The sequence below is a fragment of the Diadema antillarum genome, unplaced genomic scaffold (assembly GCF_040938485.1).
Source record: "Diadema antillarum isolate AM-2024a unplaced genomic scaffold, OU_Dant_1.0 seq00001189_RagTag, whole genome shotgun sequence".
In the NCBI taxonomy this organism is placed as follows: domain Eukaryota; kingdom Metazoa; phylum Echinodermata; class Echinoidea; order Diadematoida; family Diadematidae; genus Diadema; species Diadema antillarum.
Genome location: NW_027271987.1, coordinates 1,450,895 through 1,475,498, shown reverse-complemented (window position 1 = coordinate 1,475,498; position 24,604 = coordinate 1,450,895). Strand labels below are relative to the sequence as shown.

Below are 24,604 nucleotides of genomic sequence, written 5' to 3'. Positions count from 1 at the left end.
TTGGTACCCCTCTCCTTTTTTCCCTGTTGCCTCATATTTTTTATGAGGACCAACACTTGCAGTGTACAGTACTTGTGATCTCCTGTATGTCCACAGTAATATTGTGATTATTGATGGTCGCAACTAGCGGTAGTCACACCGAGTAGACACTTTAACTTGAATTGTTAGCTATTTTTGAAGAGCACCCTCACAGTATCCTTCATGGTACCAGCACAATAGCTGGCTGTCACTGTGCGGAGTGAGAGAGAGAGGGAGGGAGAGAAAGAAATAGGGAAGGCGTACACATACACATTGAACCAGCCGGTGAATGCATGCTATCATTGGTAGCAACTGCAGACTTGGAGAATTTCGACAGGGGGCTTTTAGTTGTGTTTGCACTTCGGTATGAAGGAAGTCCAAAAGGGTAACTGACACTCCTCTGCCGAGCCCACAGAGACCGACTCTTGATCCCAAGTCTTGCAGAGTCACGTCGCCACCGCCGGTATTCATAATACCGCACTTTTGTAGGCAGAGGTCGCAAAGCCATTGAATCTTTTTAAAGGGAAAAGCATCAAGGAATTCTTTCATTGAGATACTGCGACCTCAGAGAGTTTGAGAGGAGGCTTACTCTTAGCTCTTGTGCCCTGCTGCTCTGGTCTCTGTCTTTGCCTGTGGTATGTACCTTGATACGAGATAGTCTTGCTTGGCAAATACTTTGGCACAACAGCACAAGTGCCAGTGTGTTTATATGCTGTCCGGTCTGTATTGTATGTACATACACTTCCTCACCGGACAGAAGATGTACAATGCTTTTATGTTTGAACAGAGCAAATGTCTTAAACCAATGTCCAAACTTTGTGACTGACACATACCCTAGTAATTTTGTTATTTCAGTTTAAAAGTATGAAAGTTTCTAGTGTGCATTACTAGTTGCTGTGCATGATTTAGCTGACAAATGTAGATAAGTTTTCTTCTCATTTTACACATTTTTCATGGTTCTGTATGAGTATACATGCTACATTATCGTGGAGAAGCAATTATGAATGTTTGTTTTTGTGACTGCACAGTCACATTCAGTTTCGCTGTGGTGGCGGTGGTTGACAATTATTCATTGCTGAATTCATGAATGACCATGCCTTTTGGGGGAGGGCTACTGTATTACCTGAACCTTACGCTGACATTATTATCTTGTCTGTGATTGTGTATGAATGATTCTCTTTTTGCTGGCCAGGGTCAAAAGTTGAAATCTGAGCTATCCATTGGAGCATGCACTTACCTGTTATGTAGAATATGTTTACTTCCTGAAATAGGACGTAAAGTAAAAAGGAGTCTGACATTTCAGAAAATTGTTATGGATATGAGCAAATACTGTAAAAAGAAGTCCCATCAGTGTAGTGATACAATGTATCTCTACTGAGATATGAGGATATTGCTGTATTTTTTGAAGTGGGAAAATGTGGTTTGCCTAATTATTTTTGTGGTAGTTGTATGAGAACTGAAAGTGTTGTTTAATACTCTAAGACCACAGTCTTTACAATTACTCTGTCCCTCTATAAAGATGAGGAAAATTACCTTTTATACTCTGATCTTGTACAAAATGCTTGAAGTAACCATATATGGAGGTTGAGTCTGATAAATCAACATGAATGTTTAATCACCAGATTGTACTTGTAATTTTAAAACATGCTATGAGGTTTTTTGTAGTGCTCAGCTTGTCACCCTTTCACTAGCTTAAATTGAGTACTATGGGGATACAGATAGCTTTGTAAATTTGTGTGATATTTGCAAGTTTGCATGAATTTTACTGTTGTCTCATGGTATCTGGGTTTTTTTTTTTCAATTGGAGAGTTACTTTCACACAAGATAAAGTAATGAAGGTGGGGTATGTCAAGAATAAACTGTTTGCATCTATCTGTTTTTGCCCAATATTGTAATTGCTGGCACCAGCAGCAAATATAATGGGAGGCAAGGTAAAGCTGTTTTCTTCTTTTTGTTCAGTCTCTGTCTGACTGAGTAAAGGGTACCATTTACTGTGACAGGAAAAAGTCTTGGCCATATATTGCTTTGTCAGGCAAGACTTTTGGCAGGCTTCCTGATTGATTGATGGGAATAGCAGGTGTGATAGGCATGTATTAACCTGTTGAGGACAGTCTGATTTTGCTGATAATACGCATTATGATTACCCACACCGGTACACACCTGCCTGAGTATACCTGGGACTTGTCTTCAACGGGTTAAACATGAATATCATAACATCAGCACACTGGTCTGTAGTGCTATAGAGTAAATGGTATTCTGTGTTTGTACTGCACATGGTGGTCACAGTAAACTTGCCCCTTTTTGTTAGCAAGGCATACCCAAAGGGTGTGAAAAAGCTAGTCTCCCAGATCCTACCATTCCATGAACATTTTACTACTCCTCCTTTTTTTGTTGCTTGTTTTTTTTTCTGTCATGCTTGTGAGCCTCCAGTGTTGGTGAAAAGGACAAAGAATCCATTCTAAAGCAAAGCTTACCATCTTCAATTGGGTTTCAAAGGGTTTTTTAATCCTTCTGGAGCTCGGTTTCAGATTTTCTTTTATAATCATAATCACAATCATAATCATAATGTGTGTGTACATATAATGGTCCATATGATATTTGGATGAAACTTTTTACCATTGTAAGCTTCCATACGGTGTGCTTGTCTCATATTCAGCTTGAATTTGGCCCCAGGAGAAGTGTTTGTTTGCGAGATCTGCTCTTTTGTAGTGCATTTTCTATTGTTCAGCATTGTATTGACTAAAATGCCTCAGCTGCATTCCTGCATTTGCTTGCACATGTTTGTGTATTACACTTGATGCAATCCTGTCGCTAGTTTCTTTTGCCCAACAATTTTATTTACTAGAGGAGTATGATGATTTATGACTTCTGCTGTGTCTATATGGTTTGCAACGTTGCTACCCCCCCCCCCCCCCCCATTCTCTGTAGTATGCCTGCTCGTGTTTTCTCTTTGTGAAGTTTTCATAACTTGCCCATAACTTTTGATTCTTACAGCTTTTGTGCAATTCTTTGCCAGTCTGTGGCTTTGGTTTATCTATTTTGCCTGAAATAACATACCCTAAGACATACTTCATTCATGTATTCTGTTACTTTGGTAGACTTGTACTTATGGGTCAGTCTAGTGGTCCCTAATCCCCCCCCCCAAAAAAAAAGATAAAAACACATAAGCAAAATATAACAAAAAGCAACAAAAATACAACACAAATACACACAAAATCCAAAATGGGCCTAGCTTGGCTATTAGATAGTGAAATAATCGTCTAATCAATAACCTGCTGCAGCTGTTTTATGCTGTGTTTGTGACTAATCTTTCACCAAGCATCCCTTAACTTCTCTTTTATCTGTGCTTTGCTTCGCCACTGTGAAAAAGGAACGCTACAGCCTAAATCAAGGAGACTGCTTAATAATCATAGCAATTAAAAAAAAAGGAACAAAATGTAATAACTTGGGGTTGGTTACTTTCTCAAAAATAACAGAATTTGATGTTATTTTTCTTTGTTTTGTTTGCTCTTTTGTTTTCCAGGAGAGTGGACTTTCTATGCTGAAGGAAAGCATGAGTCAGGACGATGAAGTTCCTCACATCTTTGTCGTGCTCGGCGCTTCGGTAAGTATTGCTTTATATCTAATGTATACACCATATATTTTGCAAGGTTTTTATTTTCACGAATTTCCATAGTCGAGTGCTATTCGCGAATTTAAGAACACATGAAATTATTAACTCTAATCTTGACATGAATATGATGTGCAAACATACTTTTCTCCGTTCACTACTGTACTCTATGATCATAGATTTAACCACAAGTTTGCAAAATCGTCAGGAAGTCCCAATTTGAAAAAAAAAATAGATTTGCTAAATATATGGTGTATACAGTATGTAGCTCACAAATCCCCTTGTGTCATCTTACACCACGCGGTACCATAACTGAGGATTATTCTGCAAATTTAATGTGAGACCAAACTACCACCCCAAAAAAAAAATAAAGCACAATAATTTTTAGAGAATACAAAAGTTGTGGGAAAATGTGAATTTTTATTTTTTTTAAATGAAAGTATGTAATATCGAGTTCACCAAAATTGGCTCGGTATGAAAATTGACTCAAGCAAAGTTTTCACTTTTACAATAGTCCATGGGCTAGTAATCCTGCAGAATGCAAATTAAATGCCTTATTCTATAATTAAAATCTTGGAAAGTCTTGAATACTGAAATCTTGTTCATTATGTATATGACCTGTTCATGGCTTTTTTTATGAAGAGTTAAAATTGATTATAAATTTGATTTCAACTCTAAGTCTATGGCAGCCTGTGTGGTAAGGAAATTTGAAATTGATTTTATCTTTAGATAAAACGGGGCCCTGAATTGTTTTTGTGTCAAGGTTTTTTTTTCCCCTCAATAATTTTGCCAAACTTGTGTTGTTTTAGTTGATCTTGAACAAGTAGTAGCACTTTCTACTTCCCTTTCAGCATACTTCTGTAAAAGAATTTGAAAATTTGCAAATGAGTGTTCAACAAGTTCCAAGAGGAAGCTAGAAAGCTATTGTATAAATTCTATAGTAGGAGTGGCTATTGTGATTAAGGATTTACAGACATTCACATGGTTTCGTGTTCTGCTTCGGCAGATGACTTAGTGATTCAGGCAACTGTGTTATATTATTGCCTCCTCACTTTCCCCCATTACTGTGTGTGGGAAAAACTGATTTTAGCACCACTGTGGGTGTGAAGAATACATGATGTGCAGCCAATGACTCTTGGTGTGTATGATGAACGCTTACAATCCTCACCTCCGAAATAAAGCGCCATCAATCACTTCTCCTACCTCAAAACATCACCTCCAGGCTTTTTGATCAACCCTAAGTGGTTGCCATGACAACAAACTCCCTTCCAATACAGCACATTGCTGTCTCGTCAGAAATGCATGGTACCAGCTAATACCCAGTGGATACATGGGTACCATCGAATCTTTGTTGAACAACACTAACTGAAGAGATGATTAAAGGGTACTCTTCCTGGTATATTTACTATACCTTACAACGAAGACATGGGATTTACTTAAATTGGCTTTCATGATTCACGCTCAATTTGTTCTTGAGAAATGCAAGACCAACATTATAATTGTTTTTAGCCATGCCAGAATCTACATTTTGGCCCCACCTTCAGAACATTGTCAAAGACGGTAGGCCTGAATACTTTGTGTGCAGTCAAGGGGATCTGACATATGAATATTTGATTACTTTTTCATGTACTCATATTTTTATGCACTTTTGAGCCGATTTGCTATTAGCCATCCTTATTGTTTGTACTGCATTATCATGATGAAGATGATGATGATGATGGGAGTACATGTATTTATGATGATGATGATGATGAAGATGATGATGTTAATGGTGATGACAATTGGAACTGTCAGCACCATTACAGCTTTGTAATTACCAGGAATAGATAAACAGTCATAGATGGTATCACAATTTTTTACACGCATAGAATGCTATATTATATTTGCTCTAATTGAATAAAAATTGTCTGTCATGTGGCTAACCCACAGCCAAATCCCTTTCCCCCTCCCCCTCTTGAGTACCAGGCGCAGCTGACTCGAGCAAGTAATGAAATTAATACCCTGAGGGTATACTTTATTATGACAAGCCTCCCTCTACTCTCTACATGTACTCTGTTAACGTGGCTGTAAGTGAGTGTTTGTGTGTACCAATATGACAGTAGGCCTACCTGAAAATGCTAGGAGAGAAAGTATTGCGAAGCATAATATTATGGTTTAGACACCAAGATATCAATACAGGCAATTTTAGATAGGGCTAGACAAGTTTAAATGAAAATTTGAGTGCTCATGTAAGATGTTTGAGAAAAAGACAGTAAAACAGGCAGTCAGCCATAGAATTCTTTTTGAAATGCTGGCATTCTTATAAACTGTAAAGGGGGAGGGGGGAAGGAAACTGTGGCTGATGATAGAATGCAAAATTATGTGTCCAGTACAAGATAATATCAGGGTACAACATTGATACCACTGTAGCATACAGTCCATTATGGCATCCAATTTGTTGGCAATACCCAGCTTTGCTGTTCGTGGCAGTAATTTAAATCCATTTCTCCTTGAGTTTGCTAGGTAATCTCTTGAGATCATGGTATTTAACATTTTGTGCTGGGTTTTAGTATCTTTTGGAGTGGGGAGCGGGTTGGCAATAAACCTCCCTTGTGGTTTTGAATCATATGATCACATGACTAGAATGATTCTGGAGATGTTAGCTCAAAAATTTAAAACTAATTGTAGAATGTAGGTAACAACTGTCCTGACTGTAAGGAGCATACACCATACAATCAGTATTTGAATCCCGTTTATTATGTATGTGCCCATGCCTAAACAACAAAAGTGTGTAACACTGAGTATTTACTCACGACACATGCTCTAACCACTCAAGAAGAGAAAAAGAGAAGCATTGCTCCACTAGATTTAAAGGACAAGTCTACCTTCATAGACATGTGGATTGAGTGAATGCAGCAATATTGGTAGAACACAATCACTGAAAGTTTGAGGAAATTGGAAAATCCATTCAAAAGTTATGAACTTTTGAATTTTCTGCTCAGTTATGATGGATGAAAAGACTACTACAGCTTGTGATGTCGCATGTGTAGAATGATAAAAAAAAATAAAGAAATTTGAACATTTTTTCACTTTTCTCACATAATAAAAAATCACTTGAATTGCCTCTTTCAGAAGGCAGGGGGAATAATGTACGTCAGTGACAAGTCAAGGAAATATGTGTAGTTTTTTTCAAAGGATAACATTTTGTGAAATTCTCTTTATAATTTATATTTTCCTTGTATCGTTCTATGCATGTGACATCATACACTGTAGCAGTCTTCTTATCTATAAGTGATTGCGCAGATACTTAAAAATTCATTACTTTTTCACAGATTTTCCCCAAACTTTCACTGATCATGTGTTCTACTATTATTGCTGCATTCACTCAATCCACAAGTATACGAAGGTGGACTTGTCCTTACCTTCAGCCGCATATGAGGCAACCAAAAATAAGTGAACAACATGACTGAAGCGCAATTAGGGGAGCTATTATGAGCAATTAGTCTAGATTTGTGGAGAAATGATCGTAATCATCAGCCACAGTGGCAGTAATCAGAGAGATCAAATAGGCCTAAATGATTTACAGTTGTGTATGATGACTACATGGTATTGATTTAAGCTTTGATAACTGTGTTTTGATTTATTTGCAAGATGCGAGGTGGCAAATGTTTTGAGCATAATGTAAGAGTTTTATTGTGCCAGTGTTAACTGTCTACAATGTTGCAAATTGATGTGTTTGCAAATAGCGAAAAAAAACCCCACCAAACACACATACACGCACAACCCAAACCCCCAAATTGAGTAGTAAAGATGGCTTCATACATTCATACTAACTTTATTATTTTAATTTGACTTTTAATGAAACCCTCTCCACTCTGTGTATTTGATATTAGTCTTTCTTTTAAAGGCCACCCTAATAATGAGTTTCAATTTTGAGACAGTTTTCTATATTTTTGTTTTGGTTTTTGTTTTCTTACGAGTACCCTTTCTGGACATTTATTACCATATTTTAGATTATGTTTCATGTGATAGGATTGTGAAGAAAATGTTTTAATCATTGTTGTGAGTATGTGTTTGTGTGTGCTTGTTGGCATACCTTTTGAAAAGTAAGATTTCTACAGGCTTTGTATCGTAATGACAGTGCAAACTTCAGGAAAGAGTTTTACGTTCTGTCACCAAGAGAGATAGATATCTGTGAAAGGGGAATTTCAATCCAGATAAATGTCAGTCTGAAAAGACAGTATGACATAATTATGATGAAAAGCGCAACAGTAAAAATTTGGTCAGAATCAAAGGAAGTTATGAAATTTCAAATGTTCACTAATATTTGCAAAATAGTTCTATGACGGTCAATATGAATATGCAAATGAATTTATGACCTAAAAATGTCATCACCTCCCAATTTTCTATTGATCGTGTGTAAAAAAAAATGGAAATTCAATTTTTCCGATATTAAAGTGTAAAATGTTATGTTCCTGGGCCCTGTTTTATCAAAAGATGAATTAATTTTCAATTTCCTTACCACACAGGCTGCCATAGACTTACTGTTGAAATCAACTATATAATCAATTTTAACTCTTCATAAAACAGGGCCCTGGTTGAATAACTTCAAAATAATGATCAGTCAGAGATATCAGGATTTGAGACTGGGGCATACCGGTAATTCTCGCTATCGCCAATGACGTAAAAAGTACCCGGATGTTGATTTAAGCGTCATTTACGGTGCATTATTGGATAGTCCGGAAGCAAAGTCACTTCCGTTCGTACGCGTGTGATACGTGACTAATGCTATTTACACACACAACCGACTGTAATCGACATGTACTTCCTGTTTTCTCGACTTGAATTTTAGTTTTAATATGATTTAAAATTTCTCCATTCTTATGCTGTTAATACGACTATTGGTTGTTGCTGCGAAGCTGCCATGTGTTGTTCGCACGACAATAAATGAAAAAATTCTATAGAAATAGGACCCTTAGTGGCATGCGTGACGTGATGTGGCCGCGTGGGTGAAGTTTGCGGGTGACTCCACAGCGCAGTACGTGCTCGCGCGACTTACTAGTAGTAGTACTTGCTTGGAAGAAATTGCTTCGGAGACAGGATAAGTTCGAGATCACGGTTCGTTTCTGATCGTGTTCGCGACACTTCGACAGAGAACAAATTAAAAAAAGATGGGCATTCCATGACGATATCCAGGTGGGTGAATATTTTCCAGCATATTTTCAGCGTATGCAGAGATGACTGATCAGTGATGTGCACATCGATTGCATGATCAAGCAGTACGATGTACCAGTATGTGTTAGCTTATGCGTGGGGTGGTGCATGCTAATGCAAGGCCAGCCGGCCGGCCTAGGGCAATGCATGCGGGGGCTGAGCTACAATGTACGAGTATGACAGGCCTGGCCACTCGCTGGCTTGGGCGGTACAGCCGCCTATATACTGTACAAGTATCCGTGGTCGGCGCGGCGCTATAGGTAAGGTACACGTACATGTATGCGCACGCTAGCGCTGTGCAAAATATGCCCCGCACCGGAAGTGCCCTTGCCCACGAAATGCACTAAAATCTTGACGAAAAAGCCACATCCGGGTACTTTTTACGTCATTGGCGATAGCGAGAATTGCATTTGAAAAAAAAAAAATAAAAAAATTGAAATTTTAAAATTGTGTGTGCAAACTGTGTGGCAAATTGTGAGGGGACGACATCATCGATTCATTATTTGCCGATATATTCATATTGACTGTTCAAGAACTGTTTCATGAATATTAGCAAAACTTCACAATTCCATAACTCCTGAATTTTCATCTGATTTTGATCAAATTTTCATTGTTTGGCTCAGAAAAAAAATATTCACTTTTCCTTTTGAGACTATAAACTTTCTATTGCGTATCCGGGCAATTACCCCCAGAGGGCAATTACCCCCCGACCAAATACTGGTTGGTGGTAAGGTTAGAGTAAAAATTAGGGTTAGGGTTAGGTTTAGGGTTAGGGGTTTAGGTTAGGGTTAGGGTTAGGTTCAGGATTAGGATTAGGATTAGGGCTAGGGGAAGGGTGCGGGGTAATTGCCCAGGGGGTAATTGCCCTAGACCCTTTCTATTGTCCTTGATTTCTTCTTTAAAAAGCCAGGATATTCATCAGCCCTCTATCAAGGATCCAGCCATATTATTTCTCTAACAAGTATGCACTGAAATGCCCAATGAGGAAGTGATGTATGGGGAAAATGATCGTTGTGTATAGAGCCACTGAGCATGAGCTATTTATGGGCTGATTGGAGCATGGAATGCCCCCCCCCCCCCAAAAAAAAAAATAAATAAATAAATAAATAAAAAATAAAAAAAATAAAGAGAGAGAGAGAGAAAGATGGTTCATTTTTGTAAAGAAATGAACAGAAGAGAGGGAAATAAAATTATGATAGAATGGGTAGTCACTAGTGTTGGCAAGAGTTTGTCTGACGCATTTTCAGCATGAGATGATGCAGTCAATACTGACAACAGAAATCGCAGTAGAGGGAAGTAGGCCAATGAAATAGTATGCATTGTAGCTATGTTTGTAGACCATGTTCCCAACCTGTCTGAATTGCTGCTTGAAATCAAGTTTATAAAGAATATATTGCATTCAAGAAATATGGGGGAGGGGCTGGCAATATCTGACCTACGGCTATGCATGTTGTTGTGGACACTGTAGGAGCTCTGTGTGTGAGTGGTCATATACATTATGTGTGTTTGTGTGTGCATGTGTGTGTGTGTGTGTGTGTGTGTGTGTGGCATTAGTGTTTGATTCTGTGTTAATGCTTCTTTTACCATAGAGTATGTTTTAAGAATAGACACCACTGTGCTTGATTGAATTAACAGTCATGTATTAATGTCAAGATATTTGAACAAATATCACCATTCACATGATTGACAGACCTGTGTGATGACATTGCATTTTTCTTCGCTGCTGACCCTGCAAAAATGGTGTTGCTAGGAAACCATGGAAGGTGCATAAAATGCAGTCCAGTAAATGTTGATAATAGGATAAAAGGGAGGATATAATTGAATCAAGGGCATCAGTTGATTCTTACTGGAGCAGCAGCGAATCCTATTACAGATATGCTGTCTACAAGAAATAAGATAAGATTTGTAAGTGCTGAGAAGAACTGACTTCAGCCAAGCTGCTCATTTTGGGTGTAGAATTGTTAAAGACTGTTACTGACTATTTCAGACTAATATTGATACTGCCTAGCTCCCATTTCTTTTCCTCCTTTGAAGGGACTGTACAGTACTGGTTGAGGTGAGGATTCAAGTTCATAACATTTTTTTTTTTTTTTGGTGAGATAATGAGAAACCTGGTATCACCCCTAAATGTAATATCAACGCTAAATGTAATATCGACCCTAAATGTAATACACCTTAACCCTAAATGTAATAACAACCCTAAATGTAATACATTTTAACGCTAAATGTAATAATCGAGTCAACCCTAAATGTAATACATTTTAACCCTAAATGTAATACATGTCAACCCTAAATGTAATATCGACCCTAAATGTAATACATGTCAACCCTAAATGTAATATCAACCCTAAATTTAATATTTTTTAACCCTAAATGTAATATCTACCCTAAATGTAATACATCTTAACCCTAAATGTAATATCGACCCTAAATGTAATACATCTTAACCCTAAATGTAATATCGACCCTAAATGTAATACACCTTAAAGGACAAGTTCACCTTCATAAACATAAGGATTTGAGAGAATGCAACAATATTAATAGAACACATCAGTGAAAGTTTGAGGAAAATTGGACAATCGATGCAAAAGTTATGAATTTTTAAAATTTTTGTGTTGGAACCGCTGGATGAGGAGACTACTACAGCTTGTGAGTCATATGCGTACAACAGTATAAAGAAAATGTAAAAGAAAATTCAACATATTTTCACTTTTTTCGCATAATAAAAGAGCTCTTGACTTGCCTCTTTCTAAAGGCAGGGGGAATAATATTGCCCATAACATTTGTCGGTAACGAGTCAGGGGAATGTGTACTTTTTTCAAAAGATGGAATTTTGTGAAATTCTCTTTATATTTTCCTTATATTGTTGTACGCAAGTTATTCATACACAGCAGTAGTCTTCTCATCCAGCGGTTGCTGCACAAAAATTTTAAAAATTCATAACTTTTGAACGGATTGTCTGATTTTCCTCAAACTTTCAATGATGTGTTCTGCTAATATTGCTACATTCTCTCAATCCTTATGTTTATAAAGGTGAACTTGTCCTTTAACTCTAAATGTAATAACAACCCTAAATGTAATACATTTCAACCCTAAATGTAATACATCTTAACGCTAAATGTGATATCGACCCTAAATGTAGTACATCTTAACGCTAAATGTAATAACAACCCTAAATGTAATACATTTTAACTCTAAATGTAATGACAATCCTAAATGTAATTCATGTTAACTCTTAATGTGATACATCTTGACGCTTAATGTAATTACCACCCTAAATGTAAAAACCTCATTATAGAGAGTGTAACCAACGCAGAATATCTGGCAAAAGGTCAGGGGGTATATGAAAGGGATATGACGCAACTTCTTATAGCACTCTTGAAAGAGCAGCAATAGCTGCTTAGATTTGTTTTTGCTGTTTACTCAGGTAAAGATCACACAGTCTTATTAATTCCTTTGTTTGCTGCAAAGTTGATTAGGTACATTCGACATAGTTTTTCTTTTTAATCTATACCTTTATCATGCAATCTCATAAACATTTTGTATTCCAATCTTCATTCAGTGTTCACGTTTGTTTAAAGTTTTGATAAAAAAGAAAAAAAAATGGGCAAAAAATTCTTTGCAAGGAAATTCTGAATATGAATGAAATTGCTAGAAAAAAAAAACATATACCTACTAATGAAACGGGATGATAAAGCGAGTAGATTGAGAAAATTAGAAATTAGAAAGATTTAGAAAGATTTTGCAAATTTTCTTACGAACCATCATTATCTATGTAATGTTTTCAATGACGAAATATCTGTCACACAATACTCATTGACATCGCAGCAAATCACTGTCCGAAATACTAGCCTCATGACATTGTTCACGACTCCTGGTAATTACGACTATACTTACACGAAACTGGGACAATAATTGGTCTTGGGGAGGGTACACGAAATAAATTTTGAAATGCCAGTAAAGCAAAAAGAAATAGATGTCTTTTTTATCATCTTTGAGTCACCATCTATAATATTGACTTTTCTATGATATATGAGTAAGGCAAACTGACTTAACTTTTGCCCATTTTTTTTTCTTTTTCAACAAAATTCTAAGCAATAATGAACACTGAATAAAGATTGGAAAACAAAATGTTTATGTGATAGCATGATAAAGCTAATAGATTTAAGAACTATGTCACATGGACCTAATTAACTTTGCAGCAAACGATAGATTTAATAAGACTGTGTGATTTTTACCTGGGTAAACAACAAAAATAAGTCTAACCAACAATTATCGTTCTTTCAAGAGTGCGAGAGAAAGTTGCGTCATATCTCCTTTGTATACCCCCTGACATTTTGCCCGATATTCTGCGTTGCTTACCCTCTCTATAATCAGGTGTATACATTTAAGGTCGTACTTACATTAAGCGTTGAATATATTATATTTGATAGGGTTGACATGAATTACATTAAGGATTGTTATTACATTTAGCGTTAAGATGTATTACATTTAGGGTCGGTATTTCATTTAGCGTTAAGATGTATTACATTTAGGGTCGATATTACATTTAGGGTTGAAATGTATTACATTTTGGGTTGTTATTACATTTAGGGTTGAGGTGTATTACATTTAGGGTCGATATTACATTTAGGGTTGAAATGTATTACATTTAGGGTTGTTATTACATTTCGGGTTGAGATGTATTACATTTAGGGTCGATATTACATTTAGGGTTAAGATGTATTACATTTAGGGTCGATATTACATTTAGGGTTAAAAAGTATTACATTTAGGGTCGATATTACATTTAGGGTTGACATGTATTACATTTAGGGTCGATATTACATTTAGGGTTGACATGTATTACATTTAGGGTTGTCTCCGGTTTATTTAGGGTTAAAATGTATTACATTTAGGGTTGACTTTATTATTACATTTAGCGTTATTAGGGTTGTTATTACATTTAGGGTTAAGGTGTATTACATTTAGGGTCGATATTACATTTAGCGTTGATATTACATTTAGGGGTGATACAAACCTCTTATGAATTATGAAAGAGCATGTAATTTCAAGAAGGATTCAATGTTTATTTGATGAAAATTGGCCTTAAAATGGCTGAGATATCCCAAAAAGTGATCCTTATAAGATCAACAGGCCATGACTTTTATTAGGATCTCTTTGTTTTACCTTGTTTTTAGAAATTTCAGCCATTTTAAAACCGATTTTCATCAGATAAACTTTTTATTCCCCTTAGAATTGTAAGCTCTTAAAACATTTCATAGAGTGGTTTTCTAAATATCTCGCAAAAGGTTCCAAGCTGAATCCTGGCCTCAACCAGTACTGTACAATCCCTTTAAATCATGATTAAAGTTGCTGTGTTTTTGTAATTTGTTTGATTCTGAAGGCTTAGTTTGTGTCAAAGTTCCAACAAAAAGAAGAACATTGCTGAGCTGTAATTGAGAAGAGATAGGGGCATGCATTATTTGCCATGTAATGTTGCAGCTATAATCAACATATTTGTGTGGGGTCAGGTAGTTCAGGTGAATAATTTCTCATTCAGCTGTTGATCACAAATGTTGATGCAGATATGTGGCACACAGATCTATGCATCACATAAGATAGGAATGTATCTCACCAAAATGTGCAAGTCATTGTTTACTTGGTATCTTTAAAAATTGACATGGTGTTTGGCCAATACCACAGAATATTTGGTGAACTGGAATAAACATCCACCCAAGCTTGACACAAATGGAAATTCAAGAGCAATTTTGATCGAATTTTTCCACTGGGTGGCAGGGTATTCCATGTTAAATAACATACAACTACAAAAATCGGTGATTGGATTAAATATGCTACATTATTGATTTGAATACTTTCTCTTATTCATTGGATATTGTTTGAACGATGTGTATTTTATTTCATACATGATGTATCAATGTATGATCACATGGTTTTGAATAATTTGAGGTCTATTAAGAGGTTTTCCATGGCTTTCAGCACTTAAACCCTTTTACTTAAAATATCAACAACTCAAAATTCAAGTCAGAATACATGTTCTGCTTTGTCTGCAATTTTTGTTGTACAGATAGTATGCAAGCCATAACGTAGGGCCTACGTTTGTATCTTCATAAAAATGCTAGTCATTGTTGACATAATGTCCCCTTTGATATTGACTTTGTGTGTGCGATGGCTGCTTATAGATGTTTGCTGACTGGCTGGATAATAGAATAATTTAATATAGGTGAATGTGCTTGAGATATCACAGTTTTATCACGTGATAATGAGACGTTAATGTATGGACACTGCCACAGTGCACCCATCCATGTTAGATGGAAGATGAGGTCAAAAAAACATCTTGTTTGTTTCTTTAGTATTTAGCAGTGGACCTTGGTTTATAATTACTTGAACATTTCTGTCTATAGATATACTGCAATCTGCAAGTCACGGAAATGATTGCCAAGTTTACTGAGGTCAGCAATAATAAGGTCAGCAAATATCAGACAAATGAGAATTCTGTATCATTCCTGATGGACAATGTTTGCAAAGGATAAATTCAGACTCTGTAGATATAAAGACAGAGGCAACATACAGTTCAATGAAATTTAAAAGTAAATTTTGACAAATTGTATAAAGGAAGTTGGCTTTCAGTCATGGTATACAAGCAAACCTGTCTTGGCGGCCACCTGTATAGCGGCCACCTGCTTATAGCGGCCACTGAAATCCATCCCCTGGACGAAATTGCTGTATTATGGATCCTTTATATAGTGACCACCTGCCTAACACGGCCAGCGGTCACTCATTTTGTATCCCGTGGTGAATATCTACCTTCGTATAGCGGCCACAAAAATTTAGCTGAACCGTTAAATCAACCATGAATACAATATCTTTTACGTTCTTTGCGTGAATTCTACTGAGTCCTAGCTCAGTCACAATCACACAGACACGATTGACAAAATTATGCACAGCTCTTTGCCATGAAAAGCCGTCTTACCACTAACATGACAGATTAGATTTAGGCTTCAGTAATGCCGCCCTGAATAGATGGTACAAAGGCAAAGACTAACTCCTAACATCTTAGAATTTTACCAAAATGCCGACTAATTAGTTATTAAGTTCCGTTCCTCTGAATAAGGACAATATGGTTCTTGTCTGGGTATTGTTTGTTGTTTACGTAAGCTTCACACATTATCAGTCTCCATCGAACTTCGCACTCGTGAACCCCGTTCATGCAGGACTGAAATGTTACTGAAATCAAAAGAACAGATGCAGGCAAAGAAAAAAGATAAAATGAAGTGAATTGTATACAACAAAAATCCCCATAAATAGCTGCACATACAAACTTATTTGCTGGTTGTTGTTGTGTGTTTTTTTTAAATTTCAAGAATAACATGCGGTACTTTCTGCTATTAAAATGCAAGTGTTGAAATTCAAAATGGCCACCAATCTGTCAATAGCGGCCACTTTTGTTGTTTCCCTTGGGTGGCCGCTATAGACAGGTTTGACTGTATGTTTCAACAAACTGGGCACTGGAATAGAGGTCTTGAAACATTCATTGATATTTTATCGTTAAGAGAACAAAAACGAGCTGTTGCATCATGATAAGTGGTATAACACCATTTATGACTTACTGCAGGTATGCCCAGTACCATGAAGTAATTTTCTTTGATGTAAAAGCCTGCTTTTAGACTGTACTTCAAATTAATTCAAGGACTTCATGTATGGGTGTTGTACTGCTGTTAAATGTCTGACATTGCCCAAAACAATGCGACTAAGCTAGCAAGTAACCTACCCCTCTGCTGCTAGTCCGCTGTTTCACCTTTTCAGTGTACTACATGTGTCTAGTGATTCATGTCCCTTGAATACCACGTGCGATGTCGGCCATTCTGGACTGTAGTTTATATCAATCCGGAGTGGTGTGAAAGGGAAATTTGCTGGTATGCCAGTTTGTGAGTGATGTTCCCTTTAAAGGGACTGTACAGTACTGGCTGAGGTGGGGATTCATGTTTTGAACATTCCTAAGTGAGATAATGAGAAACCTCTTATGAAATATGAAAGAGCATGTAATTTTAAGAAGGATTCAACATTTATTTGATGAAAATTGGTTTTCAAATGGCTGAGATACACATTGTATCAAAAAAATGATAATAATAAAAGGCGACAGGCCAGGCCTTTTATTAGGATCTCTTTGTTTCACCTTGTTTTTGGATATCTCAGCCATTTCAAAACCGATTTTCATCAAATAAACTTTTGATACCCCTTAGAATTGCATGCTCTTTGACATCTCATAGAGTGGTTTCTGAATATCTCGCAAAACGTTAAAAGCTAAATCCTCACCTCAACCAGAAGTGTACACACCCTTTAAAGCTGAAACTTATTGTGTGGCGGTCTTGAGACGGGACTCAATATGGTGCTTTGAGTCTCTAGCTGGAGGCGGCGTGCTTGAGGACTGAATGGATCATGGCAGGGGATTGAGCTATATTGGATGGGAGAGATCAGTTGTCGTCTCAGCTGTGGCAAGAAACCAATCTCAGGCTTGCCTTTGATGGATTCCTGACTGCTTTCGCCTTTTGCCTCCCTAATCTCAGTACATAAATCCATATCAACACCTACCTGAGTACTAATGATTTATAGCAAGTTGTACAAGATACCCAGTACATTTTATTGCATACCTGGACATGTACCTGGTAGGTAGAAGGGATCCAATTCTGTGATTACCTTTATCACTCACATTTATTACTGAAAGCGGAAAGGGCAGTAGTTTATGGGTATTTTGGGGGAAATTCCAACTTTAATGAATGCCAATGCTGCAAGCAGGAGATTATGAAGCAACTTTTTAATGTCTTGTTTTCATTTAATATGCTTTGTCCATCTTGGACAAACATAACATAACAATGCTAGAATTTGGAGCTTAGATACATTGTATATTTGTTCCAAGTTCATCATGCCACTGCTGGCAACCAGGGATAGCCTGGTGGTTGTGTTGCTGCCCAGAAAGCAATGGATGACAGGTTTGATTCCTGCTGGTTCACTTTTCCAACATGTTTGTTAAAAATGTAGATCAGCAATTGAAGAAAACTTGTACCCCCAGTGCTAATTATGCTGTTTGTTTCTTAGGTCAGAGCAAACAAGTTATTTGTTCATTTTGAGATAGGCATGGTTCAAAGAGAATGTTAACTTTGTACTTTATACAACTCATGAATGCTATTAAGAGGTCTATGCTCTCTCTTATTTCATGTCTACAGGGAGACCTAGCAAAGAAGAAGATCTATCCGACACTCTGGTGAGTATTTCTTTTTGGGTGTGTTGAAGTGAAAATGAACTAATCTGCCTGTAAAATTTAGATATTTTGTTGATAACCAGATACCTATCTTTCTTGGTTACTGATATGTGGGGGAAAAAAACAACCCTCAGCTGCTTGTAGTGTGTTATGGAGGAGTTTTTATGTTAAAAAAAAATAGTTCAAATCCTTATTTTGTGGATATGAGTTGGTATGCTACAGAGAAAACAATGCCAGAACTTATAGTCCATGGGCCAGGCCAGATATTGGTACCATCTGAGGTGGCAAAACCTTTTTGGTGTCATTTTGTTTGTCGGGCATAGATATGCTTATCAAGCTATGATAGCATTTCCAAATGAGTAGCTTAGTCATAGTAAATGAATTTTTAACCAATTTGGTCTCGTTGTTATATCCCTATACTTCTGAATCGAAACTAACCGCCATACAAAGAAGAGCACTGTCTTCTGTATGTTCCATAGAGCTGTAAAATGCAGCTCTATGGTATGTTCACAGGTGTTCTGTTGTAAACGCGGTGCGCTTAGTCTTTATTCAAGGCAGCGAAGGGAATATCCAAAGGTTATGATGTCCACAGCGCTTAGTCTTTATTCTAGACGGCGAAGGGAATGTCCAAAGCGTATGATACAGTGTATATCCTTTTATCTAAAAACAACAACAACAACAAATGCAATTCCTCGTGAATTTTACCGTATCTTTCAATTATTTACCATTTTCCGGCGAAAACGCTACGGTGAAAACGCTGATACCACGCCAATGTCGCTTTATTTCCCTCCAACAATGAAAGATAATGCAAAAAGAATGTGCCGGTACACTACAATACATTATAATAAATAACATTGTAAATGAACAGAGTGATTTTTGCTTAAAACTGATGTATTTGTTGATAGGGTGGTATAAAAACAGTATAGATAATCCCTTTTATGAGGAACTTAAGATATGATAACGGTACATTGGTCTAGATAAACAACCAAGCGCACCGCGTGACAGCTGTGGACATCATAACCCTTTGGATATTCCCTTCGCTGCCTTGAATAAAGACTAAGCGCACCGCGTTTACAACAGAACACCTGTGGACATACAGAAGGCAGTGCTCTTCTTTGTATAGCCGTTTAGTTTCGATTCAGAAGTATAGGGATATAAATACGAGACCAAATTGGTTAAAAATTCATTTATTATGACTAAGCTACTCATTTGGAAATGCTATCATAGCTTGATAAGCATATCTATGCCCGACAAACAAAATGACACCAAAAAGGTTGTGCCACCTCAGATGGTACCAACAACCCATTTTTCGGGTCTTGGCCCATGGACTATTACCCTGAAGGCCCATAATGAAAGCCATTAAGACATGATATTGCATAATATGTTAATTCTTATTTTTAAAATCATGGTAGTTGGTATAGAATGCATATTAAAATACTGATGAATATTCCTTACTCCATGCTATACATACTGGTCAATGGGATATGATGCATAAGGAAAATCATACAGTGAGCAACAAGTTTGAGTTACCTTGATTTGGCAGGGAACCTTGAATGTCACAGATAATTGAATAATGTAGTGTAGTGGTGTATAATTGTCGTTATATTTCCTGTTGCTTTGCTGGAGTACTAGTCTGCACATACAAGAATAGATGCATGCATTCGCTAACTGTACACAATGTCATGCAAAGACAGCAAAGAATTTCCCTTGGACTATACCATGTTGTGCAAGCAGCATTGAAATGCAGGTAATGCCCGGGGGTATAGTCTAATCAACACCTCTGTCCGGGTGATGAATTATGCTGACTGCAAACAAGCAATCAGCGTTTTCTTCATACTCGGCACTAGAAACACTCAGAGAGACAGATAGAGCCCTGCGAGAGAAGGAAGCAGAAGGGGGGGGGGGTGGAATCGGATGCTTATGAGCTCTGAGAGTAAGAGCGAAAGAGAATGAAACACAACTTTAGGTGTAGAGCCTGTTTTTAGAAAGAGGTTCTCAAATCATAAGCTCGCCAAGAAAAAACAAACAAAAAAAACCTGCAACTAATTTGTTGCTAGTCAGCTGCACTACCATGGTAACCGCAATTATGTAACTTGCAATATTGGCTCATGTCCTTATCACATGCACTCCTGATCAGCACTGACAAGTAAAAGGCAAGAGGATGCTAGAAGGGAGTAAGTAACGGGATGTACAGCAGTGAACGATGGAGATAGGACCCCATCCGAGTATGAGTCCTTGGATAGTTGCTTGCTTACTTTTATTGTACTGTAAATGTAGAAAATTTTCACTTGATACATTTTGCACAATATCCTACAGTGTTAGTGACATTCACTTGCTATAAGGTTGAGTGCCAAATTGATGAAACTTTTCACACTACAAAATAAGCCTATGTTTAAACTGGCTCATGGTATCATTAAATTCATAGGTTCTTTTAAAAATCTAAAAGGCAATTTTAAATACCAGTTAATTGACAAAAAGAAAGTTTCAGAAGATACAAGGAAGAGAACCTATGCTGTTTTCAGTGTTTCACGACCAGTCAGTCCGCAGCGCGAGCGAAAACGCACGTATTTATTCAAGTCGTATGCACGGCTGAGCGGTGCTTGCATACGTAATGAGCAGATACATGGTCATTAATAAATCCGTGTAGAACGAGTATTTCTTGTCAGTTTTCGACATTTTTAATATCGACTGAAAGAGAAAACATTAGCAAATATGCTCATGATCAAAATAAAACGGAAAAGAAGAATATAGAATATCAAAATATCTCTCGAATTCGGTATAGTATTCAAAAATATTCCTTCATGTTTGACGCCAAAAAACTAACCTGAAATCTTTCATGCCCCTCTAAAATATGGTGAAGACTATGTCCGCTAAAGTATATAGTATCACAATAAGGGCAAGTTTTGTCATCTTCATTTCAATACGGGTCAGGAACTAGCAAAATTCAGAGACATGTCTAGCGTCGAGTTTAAAAAGATTATCCTCGCGTTCGCACCGGAATTCCGGGTCTGTGATTGGTCGAAATCTGTCGCAAGACGCGGCGTGTCGCATTGCGTATAGTATCCATTGGCTGCTGACTCAATGCTGTGAGTTCAAAAACTATGTATCAGATAAAAGTGTCATTGATATGAGTAATAGCTGAATAGTGCACAATGGAGTTGGAGGTAATTTGAAAATGAAAGCCATATATTAGTTTCATGAATCCATGATTTTTTTTTAAATGTTAGGTTCCAGATTGTGATCGAATTTTCACTCTCTATACAAAACTTGAACTTTACACAGAAACCAATGATGTGTATGTGAGTGTGCACTTACAATGACCCTGAACAATGGACCTGGCTACCACCTGTCCCGAGCTCTGCTGCAAGGCACATGAATGCTTTATCAATTATTCATGTGGATTGCCCTGAGCACTGCTAGTCTGAATTCTTGACACAGGGTGAAATGCATGCACATGAAAGAAGTAAGCACATATTTCCATGTGCTTGCACACACCACATATCAGAATGAACAAAGACTAGCTGCGATAGTGGAATTCCTCATGAAACATTCCAATCCTGGCCATTGTCCACGACCATTGTCTGGGTATCAACAACACACTCCACGCGTGTTCATTCACTACCCCACTTTCGGTAAGAAAACATAATTTGCCTTGTTTTCAACAGGAAAATTCACAACCTTGAAAATGGTGCCCCTCTTCGTTTTTTAATTGATCATACTCGCTCAAGTTTCACGATTGTGAAATCGAAGAAATTACGGAGATCCATTTTCAATACCAGTCAGGAACTAGCAAAACATCAAACTATGATCTAAAAGCTTCTTGAACACTGGCAAAATAATCGTTTACTTTGATGCTAAAATGGACTACTATATTGAGATCAAAAATAGGGAAATTAGGTATCAAATTAATGAGCATAATCAGCTCTATAACCTACCCAACCATCCTGGGTCAAACAATGCACTGCGAAAGCTTTGAAAGCTGTTATTGCGACCTCTGCAAAAACTTTCGCAAAGTATCGCGAAATCTCGTCAGTCTCAAGGGCACAAACTGCGCAAACGTGATTCTGAATAAAATTGTCGTTCGTGCCTCATTATCGCACGCGCTGCGGACTGACTGACGACTGATCATGTAATATAAGATTTTTTTAAAGAAGATGTTTTGGGGGAACTTTTTTGAATAAATGCGTAGATTCCACAATGTGTGAAATGGCCCAGAAATTGAATATTTATTCCAGCAAAGCTGTATATAACTTATGCCGTATCATCATGTGTTCACTTCGGTAGGTGGCTTTACAAGGATGGTCTACTTCCAAAGAAGACAACTTTTGTTGGCTACGCCAGGTCTGTCATGTCCATCGATGAACTCAGGAAACGAGCGACTCCCTACATGAAGGTAAGATGAACCACACTGATACTGACAGGTGCAATGGATTGAATTTGGTCTCTACCTGACAGTGCACTGTTACAAAGTGTTTACACCATGTTCCTGGCGACCACGGCAACGCCATTTGCGCGAAATGTAATGCACCGTGAGTAGATGAGACATTCTCTCAGTGAACATAATGTATAGCTATCAGATGCTGTCCTCACGGCTTCCGGTCAGACTAGACTATCAATATTTTCCATCGCGGCCTGCTACGGACTGCATTCAAGTTTTGTTACAACCTATTACGTGCCGTCATGTTTTGTTGCGTTTGCCCTGTTTTATTATGGCCCACAAGTCTTCTCGTTAGCATCGGGACTGCCATGGCAAATTTGTTGACGGTTTAAAAATCTGACACAGCATCCATGGCAATCACAACCTGCCCACCCCGTCAATGCATTGTCTCACGTCCAGCCCATTTTGTCCATGATAGCCTGAAACGTGACTGCTGTGGCCGCTGGGAACATGATGTAAACGCAGCATAACTTGAAGTTTTTTTGACACCCATGTTGTAATCTACAAAATTGTGTCTTGTTTTGGAACTATCAATTCTGATTAAATGATTATGCAAATTAAGATCAAGATCTGATTTAGCCTGATTAAAACTACTTTCTTGGTTTGTGTATCTGTATTAAAATGTTCATCAATTCATCACAAAAACTTTCAAAAGTCCATTTCAGTTATGTATCTTATTATTTTAGAATTTCTTAGGGTCTTTCCTTGTTTTTATAGACGATTTTTTTTGTTTATATTGTCACTGACCACTTTCCTACCATAATTAGTGTGAAATTAATCATTCAAAGTGATGAGTAGTAAAAATGGGTTTTTATGAGTTTTATGACAGAGCACTGATTTATAAAAGAAATGTACACAAATCACAAAATTGTGCACGTTTGGTGACATGCAGCTACAAAAATGGGTGCAACTTCATAAAAAGTTTGTGCTGACATTGCAAATTTGGTCTTAAAAGTTGCGCGAGACTTGAACAAAAAAAGTCAAGAAGCCGTTTGATGAGGCCTTCTCATGTCACAGAATTATTGTGCGAAATGTCGAGGGAGGGGGGCTGATTCTGCCTCCTCCACCCCTTTCTGAACAGTGTAATGATGAACGATGCATGATAAACAGTTATATCAAGAGAGAAAGGAATATGATATGTATGACACAAAGCAATATGGTCTTCTTTGTTCAGGCTATCATGACAGTGGGAAGGTAGCATTAGTCAGTTTCACACAAGCTTATGCTATGTTTTACTCTTCGTAGGTTAAAAAGTGCAATAACTAATATGGAGTTAGCACTAATGTAGTCTATTCTCAAGCCTTCTCTGACGTGGCTCTGATGTTATTATGATTACACAGTTGAAGGATGGGCAGGAGGAGAAGGTGAATGAATTCTTCAAGGCCAACCGGTACGTCAAGGGCTCCTATACGGACGACGCGGCTTTTGAGAATCTGAACGGGGTTCTCGAAACCATCGAGAAAGGCCAGAAGGCAAACAGACTGTTCTACCTTGCTCTTCCTCCATCCGTATTCAAAGATGTCACAATGCACATCAAGGGAACGTGCATGGCTAAAAAGTGAGTACTGTATACGCCATATGTTTCGCGAGTCTAAATTTTCGCGAATCAGGAATTCCCAGAGATTTCGCGAATGGTTAAATTCGCGATCGTGGAGTCCTATACTGAACGGAGAAGAGTACAGGCGTACGTCACATTCACATCGGGATCAGAGTCAATATTTTCGTGTGTCTTTAATTTCGCGAATAGTACCTGACTTGTGAAATTCGCGAAAATAAAAACCTTGCGAAATATTCAGCGTATACAGTATACTAACCCATTTATAGAGTCCCCCGACTAGTAGAATCTCCAGAGGACATGCCAGATGAAAATGAACTCTTTTTTTTTTACACTAACTCAGCAGGGGGTGAGAGAGACCCCTATGTAGAGTTCATTGATTGTCTAGCACGAGGGCAGCATATGTTTCTATGGAAACCAGTGGGCGTGCATGTCTCCTCGAGAGAGGCAGGCAGTTTCTTGTGCGCACATAGGCGCACTCTGCCACGAACAGTGCAGTTCACCAGAAGTGTATTCCATGTCAACAGCGAG

General features: G+C 37.6%; 1 protein-coding gene across 1 annotated transcript in view; it reads left to right on the top strand.

Moving 5' to 3' along the window:
- Positions 1-586: 586 nt before the first annotated feature.
- The window catches only part of LOC139744561 (glucose-6-phosphate 1-dehydrogenase-like), a gene marked incomplete at its 5' end in the record, with an annotated part of 33,572 nt that continues 9,554 nt past the window's right edge, over positions 587-24,604 (top strand). The window contains 5 exons of the mRNA XM_071654994.1: positions 587-653; positions 3,542-3,622; positions 18,046-18,083; positions 22,365-22,473; positions 23,859-24,076. Of these exons, the coding sequence (XP_071511095.1) occupies positions 587-653; positions 3,542-3,622; positions 18,046-18,083; positions 22,365-22,473; positions 23,859-24,076 (513 nt within the window). The remainder of the gene's footprint in view (positions 654-3,541; positions 3,623-18,045; positions 18,084-22,364; positions 22,474-23,858; positions 24,077-24,604) is intronic.